We start from the raw sequence: 22,798 nt of genomic DNA on the forward strand, positions 1-22,798 counted from the left end.
ATTTTGCAAGACACATGAGTTGGGAATTCTATGCTGGGAATTTCCAGGCTCAGGTAGTAGTCTTCCTGTCTTGCACAAGGAATAAACTTGCCATACAGAAGGGCAAGTGTTGTTGCTGGTCTGGGGATTTCCAATCCTTCTTATCTCACACTGAGTTGGACAAAAATTTTTGTCTTAAAGTTGTTTATAACCACTGACTTGAACTCAGCTTTATATGAAATTCTACCACATTGTATCATATGTTATTTCTTAGGTCGAGGCCCTTATCTCTCATAACCATTGGAAACAAGGTAGTGAGAGCAGATACAGGAGTATTTGAATCAGATAGTACATAATAATTTTAAAGTGCTGTCGTCAGTTAAGTGATGCCATAAACATGTATGTAGCACTTAGATACAAACAGAAGCTTCAGTCACAGGGGTCATAATTTATGGCAATGAAACCTAGATTTTCTTGAAAGATGATTCAAAAATGGGATCAAGACCTGAAATCTAAAATCAGCATTGCACTTATTAGGTGGCAGTCATCAAACATGCTGGCAAAGTGATACATTTGCTTACATTTTGCTATGATATTTTTGTTTTAAAATATATGATTGTTTCTGTCTGTGTACAGTGAAAACAGAGTCATCCTGTTAATGCAGAAGTTCTGTAGGTGCCAATGTTTGTAGTAATGAAATAAAGACATTTCAGAGGAAACAGATCTAAGTTAAGCTGGTAAGAAATTAGAAATTATTTTAGCTCTTCTACACTTATCTTTCTTATCTATGATCTCTACATGCACAGACAGTTCAGATGCTTTAAAACAAAAGAACAGTATTCAATTAAAATTATTCTTTATGTCATTCTTTATAGACAGAAGAATCTTTCTTTGTCAAGGGCAAAACAAGCGGCTGAATGAGGAAGATAGTAAGCAAATACTTTTTGTGAAGAATTAAGGGAAACATTTTTAAGCCAAGGATTTTAAGACTTTAAAAATTTGTTAAATATTTATTTTTGAGAAGTTAATTCTAAATGTTACCAGCCTTCTTGCTGTAAAGAATAGTTCTTGTTGTCTTGAAAGAATGCAATCAGTGGAGAAGGAGGCCAGAGCCTAAGGGATTTTAAGTAAATAAATAAATGAACCTCCCTCCACAAATCTACAAGTGGTGCTGTGCATCAGAGCACAGGTTGTTAAATAATGTGTGTGAGATTTCTTTTTTCCCTTCTTCTCTCCTGCATTTTTTTGCTGGAGGCACTGAGTGGCAGAGCATTTGAACAGCATAATCTGTGTTCTGCTGACCTGAGCTTGTCATTGCTAATTGTGTGGCTTTAATTGCAAAATACACATTTGTGTTATTGAAAAGGGTTTAGCTTAAATCCTTCCTTTTCAGGACTAGTGTCAAAACGTTAAAAAAAAGCGAGCCAGCCAGCGAATGAGGGTAACATCAGCTATCGGCAGTGGATAAGCAGTGGGATGGTGGATTCAGATTACGCCTCTTGGCTGTCTGTCACAAAGCAGCTCGCCCACTACAGCTGCTGAAGGCATGATGGGCAGGGAGCTGTAGCTCCTTGATAAATACAGCTCTTTTTGTTGCACTGCTTGGGAAAAGTCTAATTTCTTAAGTGTGCTGGAGAAGTGGAATTTAAGTAGCTCCTATTCTGTGTGCTTGCCACTGGGTTTGGCAGCTCAGATGTGTGAAAACAGCACGGCTGAAAAATGGGAGAACACGAGGCGGTTGTCCATCGTTCTCCTCAGGTGTTGCTGCTGCTGGCAGTAAAGCTGTCAGGTTACAGCTACGCTGAGCCTGCTTGCCCTAAGCTGTGAGCTGTGCACCACGGTGTTGGTGCAGCACAGTCCTGTGCTCACAGAGACACTCTCAGAGCGGTCAGGAGCTGAGCTGTCATCCCCCTTTCAGGTGTAACTTTACCAATGGGTCACCTCATCTTTGTCTGACTGGCCCACCAGGTGAGGCCCACGGCGTTTGTTAGTCCCTCTCCATGTAGCCAAATGAGGAGGCAGTGCTGATCTCTGGGTTAGTTTCCCCCACTCCATGTGTCATTGTTTTTACTTGAAGCATAGTGTTCTCTTTCGGCTGCTGTTGCTGAGAAATACTTTGGTCTGGTGAAGCCTGATAGAAGATTGTGTGAGCATCCTCTATCCAGCTGGTCCGATAAGCAGTTTTCAATTCATTTTTTGCCAAAAGATATTGCATATGCAAGGAATTTATTTTCTTTTGTCTGTAAGATGATCTGTAGATTTTAGTAACACAGTGGGGAAGTGCTGTTTGTCATTTAGAGAGAAGCAGAACTTGTGATCCTGCCAATTTCTTTAGGTTTTTAGTTACTTTCTACTTTCTTTATTTTCCTTCATGTGATCTGAAGACTGTAATTAGTTGTCACTCAGTTATTCCTGGAAGCACAATGAAGGCACTCAGAAGCAGAAAGCAACATAAACAATGAAACAGAAATCTGGCTGACTAGAAAGAAGGTTAATATTATTTAGGGAAAAAAGATTTAAATTTAGATTACATTCCTCATAACACAGTCCCATTAATATAGGAAATATATCCCTTATTGGGGAATGAGGGTGTTTGTGTATTTGTTTTCTAAGTAGTCGTTAATGATTGTGTGCCTTAGGATGTAATTTGGCTTTGGGAAAATTAATTACTTTTTGGCTCCTCATGGTGTTGTGGGCCAGAGAAACCACTGGACTTCAGGAGTTCAGGCAAGTAATTCACTCTGTTTTTGCTAAGCCTGGGGGCAGCACGAGCCAGCCTTGGTAGCCCACAGCAGGATTTTTATGCCAGAGTGTGGAGATAGCACTGCACACATACTTATAATCTCACCACAGCTACCACAAAGACAGCACCACAAAAACTACTAAAGCTGCACAAATTCCTTTATTTACTGAGAGGACAGAACATGGGCAGATAGTTGAAAATACTTCTTCTTTGTGTTGAGTTGTTTGGCATGGTTTTTGTGCATGTAGGATTCTGTGCACTGAAAGAGCAGGAGTGGGGAAAGCTCTAGATCCTAATGGTTGCATAGGTAAAGCAGTGTTGTTGTTCCTAAAGCAAACACATCCAAAGTATTCCCACTACTGATTCCAAATTTGGTAGTCTGAACTGTCCACAGCAACGAAGAAAGATCTTAGCTGTCTTGATTGCCTTGCAGCCTTTGCTATATTTTCACCTATGAACATAGTTTTTGCTTTTTCATTTTTCTGTCTGTCAGGAATGCAAAGGTGTTTTTCTTTTAGTTGTATGTTTCTGTTGGTTGTTTTTCCTTTTTAATAACATTAGCCAGGACAGGTGTCATTACCAAGCTAAGCACTGGTCAATAAGCTAATGCCTAATACCTGGCAGCCTAAACCACTTCAATGATTCCCCCCAAAATTAAATATGTAAAAGGAAAGCACCTCTGAATAAACACTCCTGTGTTACTGAGTCTTTTAGGACTACAGCCAAAAGAAGAGGACAATTAATTATTTTCACTGAAGTTGCTAAATTGCCTCTCTTTCCAGGAGATTAATATTACTCCAGGTTTTGGAAGTTATCACCATTCAAGCCATTTTTAAAATGTACTCTTCTCATATAAAAATTCCTTATGATTTCAGCTAGTGTAGCTATGGGCATTAATACTGCATGGGATTAATTTTTTTCCTATAAAAATGTCAGCTGTTAAATGTAGATACTAATTGTCTCAGTAATTTCAAAATGGGGTAACTTGAAGGCTACTTTTTTAGTTGTGTAACTTACAAAAGACACTACTGTGTTTCCACCTTTTAAAAATAATTAAATAAAAAAGTTTTAAACTGCATTCATCTTTCAGTTCATCTTCATGCATTTTATTTCAATTTCTCTTGTTACTATTTAGAAGAATAGTTTTTAAGAAAATCTTTATTCATGTTTTTCCATCTCACAACCCTTGGGAAGCTTTTACTATGAGAAAATATGTTTTGTTTGACCTCTACTGCTGAAATGCTCACTACTAAAAGGCAAAACAAAAGAGCTTTCTAAATTCTGTTTGTCACTACTTCATTCATTCATGTGAAAGAAAAGGTGAATTTTTAACCTTACCTGTTGCCACCAGGAAGTTGTGTGTTGTTTAAAGTTGTATTTGTCATTCAGACCTGAAAATCTTAAAAAAAACCTATCTTTTTTAATCTTATACTACCTGGAATTTATAGCAGAGAAACAACATCCAGGGTAAAACAGTAAAAATGCATTTGCTTAAGTTTCACATTCCATTTGGATAAATATGGTAACAGTAATGTAGTAACATATACTACTTATCTCTTGTGTATGAACATTTTCAAATACCACTTTTCTCTTGTGTATGAATGTTTTTTTCTTTTGCTGTCTTTTCTTTTTCTTTCCCTTTTCCTCCTTTCCTCGCTTCTGTTCTTCAGAGCATATAAAAACTCCACTTGTCAGTTGAAGGGAATTTGCAAACTTGACAAAATGTGGTCACAAACCTTACATAGTTTTTATGATTCTATGTATTTGACAATTTTCTTGGGGTTTATCTTTTGGGGGAAAAACCCCTGTTGGTAAACAGGAAATGTTCATGGTTGTATAATATCCAGAGTAAAAGTAAATAAATATTTCACCATTCTTATTACATAGGGCCACAAGTAATAATTGTAGTTACATTGAAAAAAAATTAACTATAATATTTCATAGTGTCATTTTTTTTATATTTTACTTGAAAAGATTTTGCTATATATTTTATGCAATTGCACAGTCTGACATTAATGTTCCAGTACGGTGTAATTAAGAAGGAAACCCTATTATGATAAGTTAGAAATAGTCAATACTATTAGAGTTTCCACCTAGGAGAAAAAATGTTAGCAATCCTTTGAGATGAATTCATACAATTTTTAAAATTATTATTGTGGTGTGCTTTGCCTTTTCAAGTAATAAGCAACTTTTTAGCTGTTACTAAAAAAGTTGACTGTTACAGATTAGGCTGAGTTAGCAGAAGAATAGCCCCAGAAGTGCTCTGCCTGAATATCACTTGCCCAGCAGCCTGGGGTGGCACAGGCAGTTGGGGCAGTGTGTTTTGGATAAGTGGGAGTGCAATGGCCAGTGCTGATTGCTGTCAGGGGGACATCAGTGACCTTCAGTCAGAGGTCAGAAGATGTGGGATGTGCTGTGTTCAGCTTTATTCATTAAAGGAGTATGGCAAAAAAAGTTTAGTAATGATTCGTCAAGTACTATTAATTGCTGCTAATTATATTTGCAGTTCTGTAGCTCTGGTTTCAAAGTTAATTTGGAAAAAAGAGAAAACTTGCACTAATTATTTTACATGGTAATGGACAATGCCAAGGAATTGCTTATCCAATTCCTCTTGATTTGTTTTCTTGTTGGATGCTGGCTGCCAATAAATTAGAGAGAAAAAAAAATCTGGGAAGGGAATGATACCAGCATGGACTAAGTTTAAACAAATAAACAAACAGAATTCCTGGTATCTTCATAAACAGTGAATGCATACTTAATTCATGGCTCAGAGATTTTGCACAAGCATAAAGGAGGTCATGTTTGCAGTTATTTTGCAGAAGGCTACAAGAGAGGATAACTTTCTTTCATATAGCACTATCTTGCATTGTCCCTTTTCACTTAAAAGGCTCAACAGGGACTTAAGCTGCAGAATAGTGGAAACTGTGAGTGATGTTTACTGGTGTCTTCCCAAAGATGAGGAAGGAGATACCAATAAAATACAACCCTCACTTCACTTCTTACCAAATCTAAGCTCGTATTTGCTTCGGGCTGTCATTGTTTTTTTCCACTTCAGCTCCAAGAGCCTTAAAAATGTTCCGCATCAGAGCACCTGTGTTCTAAATATAATGGTCTTAAAAATGTAATTGAGGGATTTTCACTTTTGTAGGCAAATCAGCAGGGTTGATATTGATCCGTCTTTTTAGGGAGCCACAGTGCACCAGAAGGTGATACTGTAGAGGGCCCCGTAAACCCTCGGAGCCTTCTGTCTAATTTGGCAGAAAAACACAGAATGTCGGACAACAAAAGAACGATCCGATTCCGTAAGAAATCTTCATCCCTCCCACCTCCTTTTCACAAGATAAAAAAAAAAGAGACTTAATTTTTTCAGCTGCACACAATGATTTGGTGCTCACTCTTGCATTGAAACAGTTGCTGTCAAAACAGGCAGGAAACAGTTTTCTTTTAATTGCTGAAATCATTCGGAAGTGCTTCATGCACGGCTTCTATACAGCAGATGCTGTGCATTAATTGGCCTGTGTAGGGCTGACCCAGGGTTCCTTGCAGCGGGCCCAATTTTAGGCAAAGAGTTTAAATAGCTTATTTTTTATTTTGTATAACCTGGTGAACGTTATGAGCGCGCCTGCATGTGGGGTATTTCATGGTCTGCAGTTTCTAATGTCATGTGGGTTTCAAAACCTGTGCGTCTCTGGTAATGTACTAGCAGCAGGTAAGCTCTAAATACCATCCATCAGGAGCTAATTTTTTATCCAGATACTCCAATGACTGATGAACCTGTCTTTTGTATGAATGTTCAGCACAGGAGAAAGCCATATGCCCCTGGCACTGGTTCCTATGCATTCTTTACAGTTCGTAGGGAGGAGATTAAGGGAAAAACAAACCCTTACATTTACATGCCTTTCATTTATTTAGCAGTTAGCACTTTCTAAAATAGCTTTATTTATTTTTTTTTAACAGTGAAAAGAGATTTAGGTCTTTTAAAGCAATCTGACTACCACTACTCATTTTCCTTATCAGGAATATTACTGCACACCCTTAATAGGGAACCTTGTTTTGCTACTCCCCGTCTGTTCAAAACAGACCTTAGCCCATTAGAAGGTCCTCCCTTGTGTGGGAAGACCACAGCTGTTACTGTAAATCTCATCCAGTAACTGTATCACCCCCATTTTGTGGCTCTGAAGGATGAAATTGAGAAATGGAATACTGTGCAGTCATCCTTTACATCTCCAATTTTAGGCCTTTGCACATCATTTTCATGCTTTTATTCCAAATCAAACAACATTAGTGAGCAACACCAGTCTGTGCTAAATGCCTGGTGTCTAAGCAGCACCTATAATCTTTGTTTTTTGGAGAATTTAGGATTGGGAGGCAAGATGGGGTTTTATTGTTGGTGGGTTTTTTAAATTTTATTTTTTTAATAAATAAACTCTTCTCTCCTTTCTCACCCACCCAATCTTTCCCACTCCCCAGAGTTTGTCAGAAGCAGAAATCCAGATGGTAGTGAGGTGCCTTAAGATGGAGGATGCTCTACTACGCCTCTAAAGAGGAAGTGGGAGCTCAGCATGGCTTACAAACACAACTTTAAAAAGGCTTCTGTTTCTTTAAATCCTTCTGAATAAAGTGGATCTAACTTCTTGTGAAGGATATTGAGGGCTTTAATCAGAAATAAGAAGTGGTTTAAATCATTAGCACAACAAAGCAAACTATAAGCTTGAAGATAAAAGTCTCAGGGGAAAGAGTCCTCTGAAAATAAATGGGACTTGATAGATTTCCATATCATTTATAACTTCCCTTAATTACACTTGGAAGACTTGCCAGTAAAACTGGAAAATTGGCAGCCTATATCCATTATAGTAATTTTGCCGACCATGGCAAGCAGCTGGCTTTACTGGATTTTATTTCCCATCACTCACAATTAATCATCAGCTGGAGATGTCTGAAACTCCTCAAAACGTAGCAATACTGTGTGACATTCAGGCCTCCTTAAAATGCTGAAATCTGCTGAGTAAATGGGCCGAGTTCCCCTTCCAGCGAACTCATTTTGGTGCGAGGCAGGCTGCCGGTTAATGAGTGCCACTTCGATAATCGGATGCGAATGTGAACCCTGACCTCACGTCAAAGGAGAGGACGCAGCAAGCTGGATAAAAGATCGGGGATTCAGATCTGAAAACTTTACACCAATTAGACAGAGAGCGGGGAAATACATCAGCGCCCATTGGGTTTATCAGAAAGACTTGTGGGGCTTGTGACCATTTTGTAAGCCTAACATGGGAGACGTCCTGTCACAATCATTAAGTCTTTATCCCGTGACGCACCAAAGTCTGCAGAAAGTGTACCATATTCACAAGGATCCCGTGGCAGTGTGCCCTCGGGTGTGCGCCGTCTTTTCATGCTCCTGAGCTGTAAAGAGCCCCATCTCTGAGTGCAGGCAGTCTTTGTGGTCCTCACGTAGGTGCAACGGGAGCAGGTCGGCGTTGCTGCTTCTCACATTCTGCTTCCACCCTGTGGCGTGAGTTGCTTGGTTGGGAAATGACCGGAGACAGTTCCCTGTCCTGTGTGTAACCTTTTGGCCAGCAGAGAGAACAACCACCGTGCAGTCCCTGAGTGGCTCAAACAGCACCATTGACTGGTCCCAAATTCACATTACAATTGTTAGCAGCATCGAGATGTTAAATACCCTCCTCTTCAATGATCTTTTTTCTTCTTTTTTTTTTTTTTTTCTTTCTTTCTCTTTTCTGTTTCTTTTTCTTTTTCACTCTTTGAACTGTACCATGCAGAAATAAACTGCTAAAATAAAGACTGCAGGTCTAGCAGTTAACCACTCATTTATTTTGATAGACCAAGAAACGTAAAGGTCGATTTGTCTGTAGTGTAACTCTGTGAAAAAGATACCTGAGATTAATTTCTTTTAAGAAAAGGAGCCCTTTTACTTTACTTGGTTAAAAGAAATGAGATTTTTATTTTGTTTGATTTTAGTTGCTTGTTTTGACAGATTTGGGTCATCACTGAGACCTCTCTAAATGGAAATGTAAAGATGGTGGTTTTCACTGGTTTACCATCCACTGAAAGAAAATTATACGATGAAAATACAGCATTAAAAATGATCCAGATAAATCCTTAAATAAGTTAGACAGCAAGAACTTGTACACATCTCTGCAGTTTTCATTTGCAGGCTAAATAAGAGGCAAAATGAAATGTGCAATTATAGAATGAAACAAATTGGACAATGCCCAAGACTGAAAAAGAGGAAAGAGAGATACAAGTGCCTAATTTTAGGATTTGTCGTTTTTCAACACAATGAGTGGAGCTGTAAAGGTTTAACATAAGAACAGTAATTAAACTTCTGTGCTTAAGTGACACTTGCGCCAAGATAATTTTCAACAAATTGTACATCATCAAAAGTACTGATACGGCATTTTCACATGTGGTACCTGCTAAAAGTGCCTCCTTCCTTTCAAATTGATAAGACTAGATGTTAACTGGATACTTCAACTATAAGTTTTGTGCTTTGAGGGGGTTATTTCCTTCCTAGACACTGCGTTCTTTGTCATCAACCCCAGCATGTATTATATAAACCACAAAAACTTTAATTTTGGGAAAGAGGGGAAACTGAGAAGAAATTCAGATTAAGGGATATTTCCATCCCACAATCACTAATACTTCCTGCAATTTTAGCACCATACTTTAGATCTACTGAGACAATTCCTTACTTTTCCCATAGATGTGTTTCCAGAACTCTGTTTAGATAATTGCTGACTGGTTAATTTGCACACCATCCTCCTGATGAAGCCATGTTACAGTTAAATGTAACTGCTCTAGGAGAGAGTTTCTTATGGCCTTGTAATTAGGCCACTGAATTCAGGTCTGCTGTCCTTAGCATCTCAGTCTTTGACAACCTCTAGAAACCTGTGCTCTTGGCTCTCTGATAGCAGAGCTTAACCTGAGGGTGGCAAAGTTGTTTCTGAAATGCATATTCTAATAATAGCATTATTTTAAAAACCCCTCTTCCAACAAACTTTCTTGCCTGGTTTTTTTTCCTTTCTCTTTGAATCCAAAGTAGATATTCATTACTTCCTCATAACCTCAGAAATGTTCGGAAAGTTAAGAGCAGATGGAAGAAAAGTAATGAGGTAGGAAAAGGAGAGGAAAAGAAGAAAGGAAAGGAAGAGTGAGCTGCTGGGACAAGGCTATGGGCAGAGCAGCAGGTGTGGAAGGAAGGAGACAAAAGACAGGGAAAGGGAATAGAGGGGAAATAACAAGTCTTTGATACTATTCACCAAATTGGACACCTGCTAATGACTTAACTGCTTGCCTGAAACTCAGGATGGAATTTCCGCAAGGTAAGTGTTGGGTTTTGGTTATTCTTTGTATCCAGTTAGTACACCATATTCCCATAGCAAATGCTTTCCATATTTACCCTCCAAAACCTCTCATACTGTTGTTGCCAATCTGTTGGAGAAAGAGTGTGTAAGCCTTTTAATATAATGGGTTTTGTTTTGTTTTGCTCAGAATTCATAGGCAGATATCAGTGTTATTTAGTCAGTTAGTGAAAAAATAGCTTTACTTAAATTTTTGGAATGTTCTTCATGCAATGTACATTTGATCTCTGACTTCACATCTGCCTGTTAGTATATTCCTCCCAAGTGGTACACACTTGTTCTTAAATATGTAGTATTCATTTTATATATAATTAGAGAAATATATGTATGTTTATATATAAACAAACATTTTGTTGGCACTGGCACATACAACAGTGCATAAACCAGATTTCTGCAGGTTTCAGATTACCCAGTTTCATGAAACTGGGACATCAGAGACAAAAGCCCCCCGAACTTGCTGACATAATGAGGGAATAGCAGACTCCATCTGCAAAAGAGCCCAATGAAAGGACTTGCAGTGGGCACTTGGAACCAGGCATCCCATAGGAGTGTACAGGTCCTACATCCTGGCATGTAGGTCCTGGCACCCTTCTTCTCTGGCATGCAACATCTTTGGGGAATGACCAGCCAATTGCTGGGTTACACTGGGTAAATTCCAAATGCCTTGTTTAGACTCCAGAGCCTCTGTCAAGCCTTGCTTCCTCTGTGCAAGGTGGTTCAAGACAGTGGAGGGAGGATCTGACTGGGAGGCACAGGGAGCCCAGCAGAGCAGCCCAGTGGGGTCCTAGTGACCTTGAGCTTGCACATGCCTGCTAGCAGGGCACAAACAAACAGAAAGAGGAAACCTCAGGGTTTCCTATGAAGAGCTCTGAGCTGTGGTGAAAGTGATGCATTTGTTTCCACGGTGCCTCCCCTGTGGATGGGAGCTGGTGGCTCCTCACTGATGGGCTTCTTTCTGTCAGTCCAAAGTCATCAGCCACCACCAGAGGCTGCCAGAGATGTCACATTCTCCTCAGCATCAGCCCACTGGGTGCTGCTGGACCTTCCAGCCCAAGCTCCCCCGGATGCCTGCCAAGGAGGCTTCTGAATCAGTATGAGTATCTGTGGGCCCTGCGCCAGGGAAGCAAAGCAGAAGTTCCCTGGCTAAAAATGTACAAATTAGATTTTGCTCTGCATTTAATTGATGTTGAACTGTGGTGAACTGTGAAATCTGAAGCTGAATGGATGGGAGAGGAGCCTTTCAGGTTTGCCTGGGGTAATAGTTTTAAGCAGTTGAATTTTTTTCCCCTTATTTTGTTGCCAGTTTTGTGATTGCCATTTGTGTTGTGACTGTGTAACTGGCTGACTTGACTTGTGTCATGAAAGTCTTTATAGCATTTAATGAAATAATCCTTTTATTTTCCATAAGAATCATCATACTTAGAACATTTCAAATCATCTATTCTCATTTTGTACTGCTTGAATTTCATCAGGTTTCGGAAGGTCAAGAAATTTGTGTAATTGAAGCAATGAAAATGCAGAACAGTATGATTGCTGCTAAAACAGGCAAGGTAAGCCACCTTAGGTCACTTAAAACCATATGCAACTAGTCAACAGGATAGAATTTAAAAAGGAAAAAAGGAGGATTCTGGTTGTTAAGGAATTAAGTCTGATTGTTGTAAGTCTTTCAAAGTGAGGTGTCTTTAATTTTGTTACATTTGCATCTGCTGTGAATGCTGTTAAGTAGTTCCGAGCCTTAGATAGCACAGCAGGAAATAGTTTTACTGGCTTCAGAAATTCATATAACTCTTTCTCCTAAATTATTTGTTTTCTGTGATGTTACAATGCCGAGTTGAATTGAAAGGTGTTGCAGACCATTTCTCCAAATTTCATCTTTCCAGAGAAGAGAGATCTCTTTGCCAGTTAATTATTTAATGGCAAATTATTTGTTATTTAAAAAAAAAAAACAACCACCCAGAACAAGGCATAGAAAGTGCTTTTGCAGGAGGGAGAAAACAGCAATTTTTAAATTATTGTGACTGTTAAGTATCAAGCCTAGATCTGCACATTTGTTAAGCTTTGCAAGGCTATGCATTAGACTGTCCTGCTTCTGAGGGGTCAGCATTGCAGCCCTGGAGCTGGGACTTTGCTGCAGTGTAGGACGTGCTAAAACCAGCACTCTGGGTAAGGAGCTGGTTAAGCTTATATGACAAGAGCATGCACTAAACCCAAGTTGGTCTCAGGACTGTCAGACCTCAGACTGAGACTTCAGAGCATCCCTGTGCCAGATTACAATTTACAGCCTGAAGCAATCACCTAGTCATGGGCCCCAGAGCCATCCTTTCTAATGGGAGAGCATAGCGTGGATCTGGATGATACATCCTCCTCTACTGCTGATTTCCTAACCTGCTCTAGCCCATTTCTGCCTGGGGTCAAGCCCCTCTGCTCTCTGAGGCACAAAGCCCAGGGCAGGAGCCTTCAGCCCGCATGGAGGCAGCAGGGAGCCTGACTGTGGGCAGGGATGGGGTTTGCCACTGGCAAGGTTCACCGAGATCTCAGGATGGCTCTCAATGCCAAGGACTGTTTGTGTGTTTACGAGAAAGGCTTTTTTGGCACAGCTCTAAAATTGTCACCCAGGCTGGGTCCCAGACTTGCCTCTTCCAGTGCATCCAGTGCAAAATTGGGTCTCAAGAGAAAAAAATACTGAGAGGAGTATGTTCCCGTTCCTTTTGCTCTGACATTGCCACTATTATTTTATTTCATGCATTAATTTCTTTATAATTTATTTTTCTCACTTGATTAATATTTCCAAGCATTTAGTTTTTCATCTGCCATTATTTAACCCCTTATTGCTGCTCTTTGCATCCACTGGTTTTAACTAGTATTTTTAATTAAAATGCCATTCCCTCTCCCACCCACCCTATTTATTTTTCACTTTAACCTTCCCTTTCCCACCCAGGTGCTTCTGCAATCCATGGGTCTGTTCCTTACCATCCTGCTTGTACTTCTCCTAATAATAAATATTTCCCACTCACTCAGTATAGATGCCACATAAAACCTGTTTTTGGTTTATTAATCCTCCAAAGGAGGACGTGAAAGGTGCACAGGCCATTCAGGGCCTCCTGTGTGCCTTGCAGTGTCCCCTTGGTGCACCCATTTTAATAACAAGTGTGTGTTTTGACCTTTAGAATGTTAAGAATTTGAATAAGCACAAAGGTTTTGGGCTATGTGGAAATGAAGCTGCTAAACAGAATTCTTCCTGTTCTGCAGTGCAAAGTCATGGCTCTGAGTGCTAAGATAACTTGGCCTCTCCACAGGAATGGGATGTTTGGCACAGGCTATTAGTCCATGTTTTGATGCCTTGAAACTGTTTTGAAACTCAGTTCATTTGTCTTCAGCTGGAAGACATTCACATTTTCATTCCTGACTTGAATTCCTTTTCTGTATCAAACCCCATCTTCCTGTTTGTAATTGTGAGAAAAGTGGCTTGTTTTTATCTACTTTGAGTTTACTCCAGCTGCAGGTGGTTTAAAAATGAGAGAAAGCTGGAGATGAGCTGGCGAGCCTCCTGGCTTCTCCAGGACAGCTGCGCCTGGGTCAGCACAAGGAGCCGGCCCCGCTGCACGGCAGAAATTGCTGGGGAGCTTGAAGCACTGGTTAGCTCCGGTGTTTGCTGAACCTTGGCTTTGTAGAAAAAGAAAAGCAAGGGGTAGAATGTTTTTCACACTGCTTTCATCTCCTAGAAGATTGAGGCTCAGCAATTGGGTATGCTGCCCAGCTACCGATTTGAAATGAAGCCCTTGTTTGTACGTATCACGCTGTCTTTGCCGTGCTCAGCATCATTGCTGGAGCAGCGCTGTGAGTGTGCCTGTGCTACAGAGATCTGCTCACATGGCTTCAGACTGTCCAACACGGATGTGGGCAACAGTGTGTCCATCAGAGCCTGGTACTTGGGTATGCTGTGCATTTCCTTCAGGAGGCCAGGGCAGTGTCTGGATGATTAAAATGAGCTATTTGCTCAACAAGGATTTGGGCATGTCAGTGTGAGCTCTGAATTAATACTGGAAACAAACTCTATACAGCTTCAAGTATTTTTTATTGCTTCATGTGCTGAAAGGGAATGCAAACATGTTGCAACCTTTTATAGAGGAAATGAGGGACTAGTGTAAGAGGTTTGTGTTTTAAATTTCAGGAATCTGCATGGGAGTATGTAATTAATCTACAGATACAGTTGCAATTAATTGACAGCCCTTCGCCAAGTTCAGTTCTGTTAAGGGATCCAAATTCAGATTTGAATCATCTATCCCAACTCTCTGGAGATTGAGAGAAACTCACTTCATTGCTGCAATTCCAAAATTCTGCTGTATTTGAAAACTGTAATTAAAGAAATGGTGAAATATTTCATTGCAACATCCCAACATGAGTATTGAAGAATCAGCCTGTCCTCTCTCTATTTAAAACAAATAAACGGTGGTGCAACAAGATGAAAAAAGTGCATTTTAATTTAAAAAAGTGGCATCTCTATCTGACATTCATGTCTTCAAGTATCTCTGTTGCAAGCAAACCAGCTAATGGTAGGTGCCTGAATACCCTGATGGGGCTGGACACCATTTGTCAAGCACTGGTACTCAAAACTCAGCTGGGCTCTGAGCACTGGAGGTCGAGCACTCAACATCTCGTGGTCCTTGCAGCACAGGTGAATCTGTGTCCCTGGAGTCTCTTCAGGCTGCACAGCGGCCATCACCCTGTGCATGCAGACAGGAGTGCTCTGTGCAATACAAACCATGTCTGCCAAGCCATTTATTTTATTGAGGAAGGGTTTAAATTCTGCTGTTTCTGTACCCTAGGTAAAAGCTGTGCACTGCAAAGCCGGTGACACCGTTGGAGAAGAAGATCTGCTGGTGGAACTGGAATAAACGGTTGCCTCCACACTGTTGAATTAACTAAGCCTTTATTATTTTTATCTGTAAAGTAATATTAAGACAATTCAACACAGAAAACAGACAGTACTATGCACAAGATTTTATACAAGCATATTTACTGTATCAGTGGTTAAGACAGCAAACACAGATGTTAAATCTTGGCAACAGATCCCAGATTTTTACTTCCAGAAATACTTGTACATAACCTTTGTAATGCTTTGATTTTTCAGGATCAAATAAAATCAATAAAATACCATTTCTGCTTCGAAACAGGAAAAGCCTCTTTTTTTTAAAAAAAGAAAACACAACAAAAGCCAAAATCTGATTTGTCTTCTCCACAGCAATGTCCCTGGTTTGAGGCCCCAGCCAGGCTGTACTGAATGGCTGGCAAGAATGAAAAATTAACCACTGAGCAAACTGAGCAGTTCTCCTTTATGTAAGTGCTGCACAAGTTCAACCAATGGCTTAAATTCTGATCAGATTTATTTTGAATTAGGATATATATTTATTGAATTACTACTTATTAACTAATAATAAATTATTACAGAATTACTTATATTATAAATACTTATATATTATTGTATTTTTAACGCTTTGTATAAATTAGATTTAAATTACCACTTAGAGGCTTTATTTTGCTAGTGCAGATATTTGTCATGTATTTTCTTTTAAAGTTGTGAGGGAATTGTCTTCTTTTATTCAAACTCCATACTCAGTTTCCCCACCCATATCTTCTTGATACTGATTACTGGATGCCTTTAGAGAAGGAGCTGGCACTGCTCTCAGAGGTCTTTAGCTGCCCCAAGGTACTGCTGAGAGCACGTGTTGTCCCTCACACCAGGCCTCCTCCTGAATGCTAGGAAAGGGAGACAAAGGGACCTTGACCACTGCTCCAGAGTGTAGCAGGCCTGCTCTCATTTTCTTGCCCAGGATGTGCAGAGTCCTGCTACTTCCCAGAAAGAAACCCTGTGACCAGAGGTGCCTAGGCCCTTTACTGGAAGGTGAAGGGTGAAAACAATTGGTAACAGGGCTGGTGACTCATGTTCAACCAGGAAAATTTGATTCTGCTTGAAACTTCTGACTGAAGAGGCATTCTTCCTGTTATTGAGACACTGCTAATTATCTACATCACATGGCCGAGGGGGAGTATGTAGTCCAGGGAACTGCTTAGGAACTAGTTTATAAAACTCCTCAAGATGAGTAAGGAGAGTGTTTGGATAGTACCTGCCTTCCAGGAAAATTAATACTTTTGCAGTTGGAAAACCTGAGGCAGAGACCCTGCAGATCTCATTACAAGTCTCCTTACTGCTGTCTTACCCCTTCCCAAAGGAGCACAGTTCAGCCTCTGCAGGTTGCCCTAAACAGACAAGGACTGTAAAGAGACACAAGTATTCTACTAGCAAGTTGGTTGTTTTGCTTATTGCAGCAACATAAAAGCTTTTCTAAGTGAGATACAGCAGTGCCTACCTACTACTGATAAAGTTTAGGCTGATTCCCTACCCCAGGTCTCCTCTGGCCATCACAGGGCTACTGGCAGTGAAGCAAAAGTACAGTATTGTTCTTAATTGTATCCTTGCTGCATTTGATAGTACTTTGGCTCATATGGCATACAATGCCTGCTCCCATCCCTTTGTCAGCTTTACAATCCAACTGTATCAAACATTGCAGCTGAAGGAAAATATAAGGCACAGGAGTGTAACAACAGAAAGCCACGGTTTTCCCAGATTGTACAGAAACCAGCACAGTTGGTTGGGTCAGGGGGACAACAGTCTTCTTTACATATTTTTACATATTTTTCCCCATTTAAATGTTGCAATAATCACAATACAGGTCCTTTGGATATTTTTATAATGTATATAAATGTTTTTCCCCCATTAGGAAACTCAGTTTGCATATGGTTGCAAGTTCTGCATTAAAATGCTTGGCAAAAAGAAACCTTGACAGTAAGTGCTCACAATGGCTCCAGTGTAGATTTGCTTCTCGTGGTCCCCAACAGTCCCCAAAACAGATACACACACACAGAGGAACACAAACACACCCCCCTTCCCCAAATCCTACAGTCACACAGTGAACAGAAGCAGAACCCAAAATGTAAAATTAAAAATACAGTTTTAAATGTAACTCTCTTATATTCTCTCAGTATTTCTTGACAGTGCCTTTTAAAACTAAACAAGGTTTAAAAATACACCTTTCCAGTTCAGAAAAAAACCCATTGCAATGCAGAGTAAGAATAATCTTTATATTTTCTCCAGCAACTTCCTATTTGTCTAAAAGCACCAAGTTATCTGATCAACTTTCCCTGTTTACATGCAGTAGCCTACTGAACCCATTACAAGTCAATATCAATAGGAGTTGTGCTTTACTTTCAGACATTTAAATTAGTTTCAGATATTAGTGCAAGAAAATTTGTCAATTCAGGGAAAAAAAAAAAATTCATTCCTCTGCCTTTCACTGACCTCCATTATTATGAAATTATTATGAAATGGTCCATTTCACTGGACCATTATTATGCACCAAGGGGGATGTTGAGGGAATACCTAGACCCCATACCCGATGTGCACATACAGTTATTTTACACCTGGTGCAAACCCAGCAACCTGCAGCACGCTGGGAAGGCCAGGACGACACTGACTGCCTTGGGAGGAGTCTGCAGCTCTGGGTCTACAGAACTTCAACACTAGCACCGAGGCTTCTGGGTTGGGAAGGTTACAAGAGCTCCTGCATTTTAATAACAAGGTATTACAGCTTTCCTGGAAAGGTTACCGAGCAACACCTGCTTAGCACTATGTCTTCGGCCAGGCCGCGTCGCCTCCGTTTCTATTCCCGGCTTTCCCGTAGGACGTAGGCGAGGCCGTGCTTCCCCGAGGAGTCGTAACTGTCATGGTAGGGGAGCCCGACCCACTCGGGTGGGTAGGTGGCCGTGCTGTACACGAAGCACTCCAGGACGCCATCGGCCGCTGCCCGCGCCTCTCCTGCGCCGCCCTTCCCTTCCCACTCCACCACTTGGATCCTCATCAGGGTGCGCTGGTACATGTCTGGGCAGCCTTCGAACTCATCCAGGAACTGCAGCATCTGCTCATCGACAGAGTAAATCTCCCCGGCAATGTGGTGGCCTGTCCCTGGGATGTTCAGCATGTAAGGAATATTGTATTTCCCTGCAATTACCAGCGGATACTTCTCCACCGTGTGGCCCCTTCCTTGGAATTTTGCTAGGCCTTTGGCTGTGTTGATCATGTGCTTGTAGTTGGGCTGGCCCTTCTTGAGTGTGCCGTAGACGAAGACACGGGCCATTGTACTTGCAAAAGCAGCTGAAAGACAAAGAGGTACGTTACCCACAGGGCCAGTGCCCTGGAGAGCCACGGCCCTGCCAAGGCACCTCCTCCACAAAAGGCTGTTCCAGCACGTGCAAAAGTGGTCTCATAATCCTATACCACATTTAAGTATGCTACTCAATTCAAGTGTCTTAAACTTTTCAGACAACTGCATCAGTCACAACCAGGAAAAAGTCAGCCTTTTTCAGTCCTATGCTGTAACCAAATTACATTCTCTAAGGAATCCTAAACATCAACTAACACATCCCTAACCCCGAGGAAAAACTCTAAATCGTTCTTAATTTTTCTCTCTCTCACCATTATGGGAGGTGTGCTGCAGTAAGTGTGTGGTGTCATGCTCAGTGACTCCCCAAAAGCAAGTGTAACCTGGTGTGGAGTCATCTCATGGATGTGCTGGTGGATTTGCAATAATGCCAGCGCTGAAGTCCTGCTTGCTGAGTGACAGACAAATGCTGAACAGCAAGCTGTGGGGCCAAGGGAGAAACTGGAAGCCAGGGCTGCTGGCAGAGAAGCCAGGTAAAGCCGTGTTCCTCCTCTCTTCCCCAGGCAGACACCCCAAAGTGTTAAATCACTTCAAGTATAGTTTGAGGGGGTAGCTGGTCTGCACGTGTGAGCCTCCTCTTGAAAACAGACCCTGAATGACCGTTTGTTGTACCTGTGAGCATGAAACACTCAAAATTGGTTTAAATGGGATAAAAGACTGGCTTTACTGAAACATAACAGGGGGGAAAGGTACCTTCATAGTTCCTGCATTATTTTTTCATGCTGTGCTGTGTTTGTCCTCCATCATTTCTGTAGGGTAGAAGCAGTTCTTGCACTGTGATGTTTTCCCACATTTTACCTGTGGTCACTGACTGGGCAGAGCCTGCCTCATGCACAGTCATCTGGCTGGGCTAGACACCCAACATCAGAGGAACCTGTGCAGCTCCTCTTGGAAAGAGTGTTACTAAATAATGTATTTCAAGTTTGAGAAATGCTTAAAACAGACTGTAAATAGAAATTTAATCTATTTTCTGCAATTTACTCTTATTTTAGTAAACTGTTAGGTTTGGTCAGTTATCCAAAAGGTTGTGTTGCTGGCCGAGAACAGTGTCATTTAAAAATCCTCAGTATCCAAGCAATTTCCCCTTTGGTGAAGCAAACAGTTTTTCTCTGTATCAAAATACAGCTTTCCAAGCAAAAACAGTGTGTGCCTTCATTTACTGGCAAACTGCTTTCACTTAGGGGAATGAGAACACACTGATTTTTTCCCCGCATTTTATCAGATATACTTCAGAGCAATTTATCCTTCCTTACAGAAACGAGTTTTTTTCTTGGATGCAGCTCATCCCCTCACAATAAAAAGAGCATTAATATTCAGTCGGCCCGAGTCGCTTTTATAAGAAAAATCATTACCTTTCAGATTGTGTTTTGAATAACAAACACAGATCCTTCAGGAAGAAACTTGTCCCAGTGGGGATTGAGAAAGGATCACAGTTAAGCATTGAAACATGCAATTAATTCCCATTAGGGGATTAGGGCACTCGTGTTCACTTTGAATCAGAAAAATGAATTGTGAATTAAATTGTTCACAACCAAGAGGTTACTTGTCAGAGTTAATAAGTTAAAAAATAAAAAGGGAAACTTAAAACACACATAAAAAGCTCTATAGTGAGTGGTGCATCTGTAAGGAAAAGGTATGTTTCATTTCCATTAAACAAAAGCCCTGTCCCTACTGTACAGCTGGAGATAAGCTCCCAAAAAGTTCAGAGAAGAGTGTCACCATTTCCTGAAACTGGTGAAAACAACTTTCCTGTTTCTGATGCACAGCAGCTGGCTGTTGGGAAACATCACCCATTTAAAGAAAGGCACCCATCAGAATTCAACAGCAACAAAGGAACTTGCTAACCCAGGTCTGGGCAAGTGTTTCTGATTTAGCCTTTGAGCAGACTGATTCAGCAGGCAGTACACATGGAGATGGAGTGGGAAGCTGAAGTTTCACCCACAGCTCCCCATGGCACTTCTGTGCCCCACAGCGGCCCTGTTGCTCATGCTGGATAGGCTTCTCCTTCTATTAAAAAAAACAACAACAAAGCAAAGCCCAGCCCTCCAGCCAAGGAGGGATTGAAATAAACTTGGTAATAACATTTCCTGATCACTGCTCCATATGAATAAGACATACACAATTTTCTGCGCAATAAATCTGGTCTCCAGTGTGCCCTGTGTTTCACTGCAGAAAGGCTGTAAATGTATTAGCATCACTTAAAGCACTTGCAAATCCTGGGCTTTTAAAAGAGTTTTAGCCACCTTGTGGCAGGAGAGCACAGAGCAGAATTGTATTTGAGGGTCATTTCACAGGCTTCCACTACGCAGCTGAAAAGAGTTATACATGGCACCCCCTTGCTGAATCACTGACAAGAAGTTGCCTTTTCTCACTTAATCCAGTTTGACACTTCTTACCTTCACTAAACCACCTGAGAGGAAAAGAAAACCCACCAAATACCAAACAAAACCCACCCAGACTTACACTGAATATTAGCTGCCAGGACAAAACAAACCCATTCAGAAAGTACTTTCATGAAATATTCATACCAGAATCATTAAAATTCAATAGCATGGAGAAACATGAGTGAAATTTGTCCGTCATCTTGGCAAACTATTTCATTTAGCTATGAAAGATGACCTGCCAGATCGCTTGTGGGATCTGTAATTAGTTGCTTCATCAGGCAAGATCAGAAAACAGAGGACTTGTTTCAGCATCACACAGGGAGGTGTTGTTGGGTGTAAAGTGGCTCACAACTGGTGCTAGCCAGGAGCCTGGGTTGCTACTCACCATTAGTGCAGCACTGTATCCACATCCACCCTCACCCACCAATGGAGTTCTGGGTCAGGGCTTTGGTTTTCCTTTTGAGGCCCAACAGCTGCAGCATGATGAGAGAAGAGTGGGTAGCCATGCGGCCAGTCGCTGGCTCACTCACCCTGCAATTGCAGATGAAGCTGAAACCAGGCTCTTTGTTCCCAGGTTGTGCCCAAAACACGACCTTGCTCTCCAAGTGGCAGCAGCAGCTTGGCAAAAACTACCTTTTTTTTTTTTTTTTTTTTTTTTTTTAAGCACAAATCAGACAATTACAGGACCCTACCAGCTTCTTTTAAAAATGAAGCATGGCCCCAGAGCCGTGCATTACACTAGCTCCAGGGCTGTTTGCAATCATGCTCTCAGTGGGTTTGGGAGAAGTTGTTTCACCAAAATAAAACCTAACTCAGAAAGTATCCATTTCTCTCACTCCATACAGTAACATTATTTTCCCTTGAGAAAAATTCTCTGCATTGGCTCTGTGACCAGATATAGTTACACATTAATTCTTCAGAAGTTTCTTAAAAACTGTAGGAAACAGGTGAAAAAACAAAATGCCTTGAACTTTAAACTTGAGCCCAGTCTGTTTGAATGAAGGGAGTTTTAAGGTCACTCTTCACTCAATGCTAACTTTCAAGAAGGACTAACATGCCAGAGAGGACTCCTGGGACCGCATCCTGTTGGTCCTTTGATGCTTTCATTTTGTTGCTTGCTATTTTCTTTATAGCACAGACAAGGGCTTCCTGCTTGGGCCGACCCCTTCCCAACCTTGCTGAATACCTCGGAAAAAGTTTATGGCAAGACACCTTTCTTACATTAACCACAGAGGCACCAGTGAAACGATGGCTCCTTTGAAATCAAGAGGTTATGGTCTCCTCGCAGCAGTCACCCGCTCCGAAACTGTGAGGCACTGGTTTGTGAAAACAAACAAGTGTATTGGAGTAACTAGGGCCATGCTGGATGCTACTGGCACTACCTGAAACTCCACTTAAACTTCTTTGCAGATTCTTTTAATTTCTTCCTTGGATAACCTAAATCCCCAAACCAACACTTCTGTGTGTAAACTGGAGTATCTTCTGAGTCTCTGCCAGGAGGCAGAGTGAGGATGCCCTTCCTTTGGACAGGGATCAATCACAGCACTGCTCACATGCTTTGTACTCCTTTGTCATCAAAAACATTTGCCTTTTGTCTGTCTGAAAACATTCCAGTACTTTCAACTGTACTGTATGGAGAAAATGCGTTAGATTAATTCTTATTGCTTACAGAAAGGGTTTAATTCCCAAAGTGACTTTTAGAAGGTCTCAAAGTGACAGATAAAACCACCACATGCAAAAATATGATGGGGATGGAATGCAGAACACATGCTGGACACAATATTAGACTGATTAATAGGCTAAATTTCTGGAGAGTGCAGAGACAGGAGGAGATTACCAGTACATCAGTACAAGAAAAGGTGGGTGAAAGAAACAGAAGCCCAGTGGATGTGGACAAACTGAGTTGAGAGGAAGGAAGGGAAAGCTGTCACCTCAAAAGAAAATTATGTAAGTATCGACTGTTTTGTCCTAATATTAAGTCATGTTGTACAAGTTTCACTAAACTCATTTCAGAAACCTGCTGACTACATAACTATT

General features: G+C 40.9%; 2 protein-coding genes across 8 annotated transcripts in view; one reads left to right on the plus strand and one right to left on the minus strand.

Moving 5' to 3' along the window:
• Positions 1–15,272, plus strand: part of PCCA (propionyl-CoA carboxylase subunit alpha) — a 267,736-nt gene extending 252,464 nt beyond the window's left edge. For all 5 annotated transcript variants that reach the window (XM_021530256.2, XM_077781501.1, XM_077781502.1 and 2 more), the window contains 2 exons: positions 11,574–11,651; positions 14,928–15,272. In XM_021530256.2, the coding sequence (XP_021385931.1) occupies positions 11,574–11,651; positions 14,928–14,996 (147 nt within the window). In that variant the 3' untranslated portion in view covers positions 14,997–15,272. The remainder of the gene's footprint in view (positions 1–11,573; positions 11,652–14,927) is intronic.
• GGACT (gamma-glutamylamine cyclotransferase) overlaps positions 15,015–22,798 on the minus strand; it is a 28,950-nt gene continuing 21,166 nt past the window's right edge. For 2 of the 3 annotated variants that reach the window (XM_021530252.3, XM_021530255.3), the window contains one exon: positions 15,015–18,310. In XM_021530252.3, coding sequence (XP_021385927.1) covers positions 17,820–18,293 — 474 coding nt within the window. In that variant the 5' untranslated portion in view covers positions 18,294–18,310 and the 3' untranslated portion in view covers positions 15,015–17,819. Of the gene's footprint in view, positions 18,311–21,146; positions 21,287–22,798 lie in introns of those variants that run through there. The other variant, XM_021530251.3, reaches the window with a different exon arrangement.

The sequence above is a fragment of the Lonchura striata genome, chromosome 2 (genome assembly GCF_046129695.1).
Source record: "Lonchura striata isolate bLonStr1 chromosome 2, bLonStr1.mat, whole genome shotgun sequence".
NCBI lineage: Eukaryota > Metazoa > Chordata > Aves > Passeriformes > Estrildidae > Lonchura > Lonchura striata.